The 6,403-nt window shown below is 34.6% G+C and overlaps 1 protein-coding gene across 2 annotated transcripts; it reads left to right on the plus strand.

Moving 5' to 3' along the window:
• Positions 1–2,255: 2,255 nt before the first annotated feature.
• LOC125864901 (tubby-like F-box protein 8) lies at positions 2,256–5,898 on the plus strand. 2 transcript variants are annotated; one of them, XM_049545006.1, is made up of 6 exons: positions 2,275–2,328; positions 2,471–2,555; positions 2,940–3,409; positions 3,506–3,593; positions 3,943–4,075; positions 4,979–5,898. In XM_049545006.1, the coding sequence occupies exons 3-6, from the start codon at positions 3,062–3,064 to the stop codon at positions 5,688–5,690; spliced, it is 1,281 nt and encodes a 426-aa protein (XP_049400963.1). In that variant the 5' UTR covers positions 2,275–2,328; positions 2,471–2,555; positions 2,940–3,061; the 3' UTR covers positions 5,691–5,898. The 2 variants fall into 2 exon arrangements, with proteins under 2 accessions (XP_049400962.1, XP_049400963.1); XM_049545005.1 differs by having other exon boundaries at positions 2,256–2,555.
• The last annotated feature ends 505 nt before the right edge of the window (positions 5,899–6,403 follow it).

Genomic DNA, 6,403 nt, shown 5'->3' on the forward strand with positions numbered 1-6,403 from the left:
GTAGGAATTTGGGCCTATGTATAACTAATCCATGAATTAGTCATACCTCCTACATGGTATTACTAATACCTTCCATTTGAAGGTATTAGTAATACATAGGATATAATACCATGGGATAAGTTTATGTAAAGACAAAAATATCCCTCAAATCATTTTAATTATTTTGTTTATTTTCTTGATTTTATGATTTATATTTGTACTAGTAAATTTATTTAAATAAATTAGCTTACAAATTATTTAGAGAGAGTTGTTTGTTACTAAATAACTCCAATACAAATCAATACAAATTTGAAATGTGAGTTGTTTATTTGTATATGACGTTTGTGATCTTATATATATATATATATATATATATATATATAATACAATTAAAAAAATTACATACATATTAAAACTACAACTTGCATTTTTTATGTGTAAATGTAGATGGTTTATTCAATTTTACCATTGTTGACCGTCTTCTCGATTTTAAAAGTAGATGGTTTAGCAGCCACCGCTTCAGATTCTGCTCCTCTACAATTTTTGGCCCCATATTCTGGGTGTGCCATGGGGGAATATTTCCGCGATAATGGAATGCACGCATTAATAATCTATGACGATCTTAGTAAACAGGCGGTAGCGTATAGACAAATGTCATTATTGTTACGTCTTCGACACAAGAAAGGGGTGTAGAAAAATCCTTTTTTCTTGTGTCGAAACGAAAGAGTAATGATTCTTGATCCTGTTTGTTAAAAATTCCTAGTCTTGATTTCAATTTTTCCAGATGTATCAGAAATCCTACACCTACCCCCTTACATATAATATATGAATTGGTGGACAAACAAAACAAAAAAGAGAGGAAATTTTATTAATTAAATAAAACTATCTTTTTTAAATTGAAAAATGACATTTTGTGAGTGATCAATTTAGTAAGATGACAATTATTTATCCTCAAATAATTCAAGTGAAAAAGTAGCAAACATGACAATAAAATTTTTCTTCTCATAGCTAGTTAGAAGGCCATTAAAAAATAATATTGTCCGACAATTATCTACCTTGACCTAATTAAAAAATAATTCAAGGGTATAATTGAAAAGAAGCTTTTTATAGAGTTTTAATCCAAACACAAGATGAGATGGAAAACAATGAACCAAACACTTTATAAAAATAAACCCTGCATTACTAATCCCTGCACTACTAATTCCTGCATAACTAATCCTTCCGTTATTAGTCTTTGCATTTGTGGTGACCATTTGTGTACATAATTAGACTAAGAGCGCAAATAACTATGATTTATCTTGGGTCTAACCCACATTACCTATGAGATCTATATTTGAACAAATCGTTTTATACTTCTATTTGGAGGTGTAATGGTGTATTAAATTACATGTCCAAAAACTTTAACTTTATCTCATATGATTTCATATCTTGATTCATCTCACAGTAGGCAAACAACTCTTAAGTGAGGTAGTATTTCTTAGGATCCGTTTGACTATGCGATATGAAATCACAATTTGAAATTATGATATACAATTAAGTTTTGTTTGGACATGCAATTTGGACGTATATTTTCTCATAAACCTAAAATTTAATTAGTTGTAAAACTATTAAAATTGTCTCAATTCTTTATACAACCTTACCAAACAAGCAAAATTTTATAAAATTGTATAATACACTATGACAAAACTATTCTAAGAAATACAACATTTATTGACCAAACTTTAATTCAATAAAAAAATTAAAATTGAACATTAGTTGGTAATAAATTTGATAAAAACTAATGAATTTGATGAATATAAATAATAAAGTAAGAATTGATTTGAAGAAATACCAAATTTTATATTGGTGAAAAAGTAATTATTATATAAGATATAATATGGTTTAAGAATTAGTGAAATTCTATTTACATAAATAAATAATGAATAGATATAAATCTATTTTTTTTGTAAAATATAAATTTGTGGGTCAATCACGTTTTAAAGAAGTTAAAATTTATTTCATAATATAAAATTATAAAATAAAATCAGCTTGAAATTACATGTATAAATGTTGATTTCATCAGATGATTCAAGACGGCAAATTAGAAATAGAAAATAAAAAGATGATAGAGTTGTTGAAAGTGAGAAAGCAAAAGTCAAAAGGTGCATTTTAATTGTCGATGGTAGTTGGTGTATTCTGCTCACGTAGTGATCAATTTAATAGTATTTGTACTATTCAACTAAAGAATACATACACTACTCCAGTGAAAAGTATGCATATACAGCTTTTATTTTGTTTACTTTGTCTTCATCTTCTCTCTCCCTTTTGATGTTACAGTATTCCAAACCCAAACACAAGCGTTTCTTTGAGGTTGACCCACTTTTCCTTTTTCATCATTTGCTAAACATCTCTCAATACTTCACAGATCTCTGATTCTGATTCTGATTCTTCTATTTTACCTTCAGATCTTGTATTTTAGGCATGTGATCTTTCTCTATTCTAAATTTTGTAGCAACTCTTGGGTTTTTATCTGGATCCCTTTTGCCAAAGTTATTCTCTGCAGGAGTGCTAGAATTTGCTTATAACACTTTTAACAGGTTTGTTCTAATTCTTCATAGATTTGTATCAGTTTGGTTATTGTAATGTTTTAATTAGTAAATCTCATGAATCTATGCTGTGTACACTGAAAAATTTAGACCTAATTTTGGTGGAGATTGTTTGGTTTTCCTTCTTCGCCTGGAACATCAGAAAAGCATATGTTCCATCAGTTCTTGGCATATTTAGTGAAACAATCTTAAAAAGTTGTATCTGATAAATCTCATGTGATTACTTGTACTTTGATATCCTTGTGAAGGTATCCTTTTTCTGCTCTCTTTCTTTTTTCTTTGATCTTTGTATGCCTTTCGTGCTTCTATTGTTTTGCTTTTCTTTTAGCAACTTATTCTTTCGTGAAACATGATTTAGTTTTTGCTCCTTTGCAGCTGTGTCCTTTGACAAGTTTGCTTCTGCTAACTGGAAAAGACCTTATATTTTAAGGAAGGGCAGAGAGACAAGTATCATTTATTCTGGTGTTTGACCATCTGTCTATAAGTTTTTCTATTAAATGTCGTTCCGCAGTATAGTTCGAGATGTAAGAGATAGTTTTGGCAGTTTATCCAGGAGAAGCTTTGATGTAAGGCTCTCTGGTCATCAAAGGGGTAAATCACTTGGTTCATTTCATGACTTAAGTGACCAGCCTCCTGTCAACCAGAACAGTTGTTGGGCTAATCTCCCACCCGAACTACTTTTTGATGTAATTAGAAGATTAGAAGAGAGCGAGAACTCATGGCCTGCCCGTAAGCATGTCGTAGCATGTGCTTCAGTTTGCAGGTCATGGAGGATTATGTGCCAGGAAATTGTTACAAGTCCTGAAGTTTGTGGAAAGCTTACTTTTCCAGTATCGTTAAAGCAGGTTAGGAACACCCCCACCTTACATAGTGGAGAAGAGTATTTACGACTAGTAATCTTTTGGAGGAGAATTGACGAGTTTGTTTATTTCCTTTTGCAGCCTGGGCCTCGTGACGGAATGATTCAATGCTTCATCAAGAGGGATAAATCTAATTTGACTTACCATCTTTTCTTGTGTCTCAGTCCTGGTAAGAATTCGTTGTAATTTTGCTATTTTGGGGGCTGATAGGGGGTTGATGTCTTCCAAACATAGATGAGGCATAAAAGGTAATGGCGATTCAGAAACATGTGGTTAAATGATGGCATTAATGTCTTTTTCACTATTCTCTCGCTAGCTGTAATCTCCCTTCCTCCTGCACTCCCCTGAAAAAGATGATCCGAAAAGAAAAAAACTCATATTACTAAGAATTTCTAGGGCACAACTGCGATGGGTGATTTCCTAAGTACTTATATTTCCAGTTGCAATTTGAGATTATTTTGCTTTGTTGCGTACAAAGTTTTTCAGAGTTTGATAAAAAATCCCTGCTTCATTTGTAGCTTTACTAGTTGAAAATGGAAAATTCCTTCTCTCTGCAAAGAGAACAAGGCGGACTACTTGTACGGAGTATGTTATCTCAATGGATGCAGAAAACATCTCAAGATCAAGCAACACTTACATTGGAAAATTAAGGTATAGCAGAGGAGCTATTCATTTTCTATTTTCTGTATCTTTCTTGCGAGATGTTCCACGAAATACTAATGTAAGATGAAGACTATCTTTACCCCTTACACTTATATCAAAGAGAAAAGGTTTCCCCCAAGTTAGCCTTGCAAGTTGCATCAAATACTAGCACGAGCATTCAAAAAGGCTTGAAATTAGTTTGTGCATTAGTACATACACCAGGAACAGAAGTTATGTCCAGCTGGGGTGGGGGTGGGTGTGGGTGTCTACCTGGCACCATAACATTCCAGACGTCTTAGACAAACTTTGTGTCTCAAGTTCTGTCAGGGATTACACATTATTGGTCTAGGGTACAAGATCCTCTCTCCATTCTATTCAATCTAGATCAATTTTGATGAATTTTTCCTCAAGGATGGCTGATGCTGATGTATTCCAAATAGTACAGGATCCTCTCTACATTCTATTCAGCCGGAGGAAGTCTATTTAAGGATGGCTGATGCTGATGCAGATTAGGCAGAAAGTTATGCTAGCTAAATATACCTCCGGGTATTTTAGAAAAAAAGAAGACGTGCAGGAAACTAAATTATCCACAGAAGAAGGAACCGAGGAATTTCTTGGAGGGTGTTAAAGACGGAAAAAATTAAGTTCCCTTCAAGTAGAAAGGGAAGAAATGTAAATTTAGTGCATAATCTGAGTATCTGACTATATATGTACCCTTCTGCTGTAGGTTTGAATGATGCAGCGACGTCTACTAAACTGCTCTAAATAACGGATCATGTGATTTATATTTCATCTGACACAGCTCTTTTGTGCTTATATGCACTTAGTGGAGCGTGAAATCAATGTTTCTCAAGTATTTATTATTAATGAGAAAGTGTTTTCTGATGTATCTAATACTGCTGTTCATTGCAGGTCAAATTTTCTGGGTACAAAATTCGTTATATATGACACCCAGCCTCCATACACCTCTGCAAACATTCCGCCTCCAGGCCGCTCAAGCCGCAGATTCTATTCCAAGAAAGTCTCTCCGAAAGTTCCAACTGGAAGCTACAGCATAGCCCAGATCAAATACGAGCTAAATGTTCTTGGAACACGGGGTCCAAGGAAAATGCACTGCGTCATGCACTCAATTCCTGCCTCAGCAGTTGATGTGGGTGGCTCAGTGCCTGGCCAACCAGAACTTCTCCCAAGGTCCCTTGAGGATTCATTCCGAAGTATCTCTTTCTCAAAGTTGCTCGATCATTCTGCTGAGTTCAGTAGCTCACGGTTTTCTGATATTGTCAGAGCATCATCCAGTGCAGAAGATGATAGTAAGGTGAAACCCTTGGTTCTAAAGAACAAGTCACCGCGTTGGCATGAACAACTGCAGTGTTGGTGCCTGAATTTTAGAGGACGGGTGACAGTTGCATCTGTAAAGAATTTTCAGTTGATAGCGGCCCACCAACCAGCTGCTGGGGGACCGACAACGTCTCGGTCAAGTCAATCAGATCATGACAAAGTCATCCTGCAATTTGGCAAGATAGGGAAAGATATGTTTACTATGGATTACAGGTATCCGCTATCTGCGGTTCAGGCTTTTGCTATATGCTTGAGTAGCTTTGACACCAAATTGGCATGTGAATAGAAGATTAGGATGGGATACTAAAACAAATTAACAACTGCAATTGACTTTGTTCTGGATATATTATGCCTACTTTGTTTTCCTTTTCGCACTAATAGAATTAGGGTGGTCCCTAATCTTTCATTGTCTTGTAAAAACACCTCATTATAATGGTGGCGGTGCATCTTGACATTTATTTAAAGCCACTGGACTTTCTATTTGGGTTCTAGAATCTACTTAAACATTTTACAATCAATCTTGTTTGTATTAACTTCTTCAAAAGTTCCAATAAAATGCCTTAATTTAAAGCATCATGCATATTACTGGAATTCCTTATTTTCAGACGCCTTAGATGAGGAATGTCTTATGGACCATAAGTTGTGGTATTGAAGATCAATAAACAAAGTGAATTTATAATGAGCATGAGATTTATAGTTTGCTCCTCCATGTGTACGTATCGGATATAGGGGCGTTCATAGTTTGGTAAAAGACTATGCAGATCGGAACAGAACCAAATAGATTAAATGAAAAAGGGTTAAAATTGTCCTTGAACTATGCGGTATAGGCCACTTATATCCTCTGTTACATTGTGAGATGTAAAATGTTATCCTAAGATATCACAAATACCCTCGAGTTTTTTTTTGGTTTTTCACCCGGTGTCCGGTACCCACATTGGAGCCCGATTAAATTCGGATTTGCGCCGAAAAGTCCCACATTGGAGGGTATAGCGCTCCTTA

The sequence above is a fragment of the Solanum stenotomum genome, chromosome 5, assembly GCF_019186545.1.
Source record: "Solanum stenotomum isolate F172 chromosome 5, ASM1918654v1, whole genome shotgun sequence".
Lineage (NCBI taxonomy): Eukaryota > Viridiplantae > Streptophyta > Magnoliopsida > Solanales > Solanaceae > Solanum > Solanum stenotomum.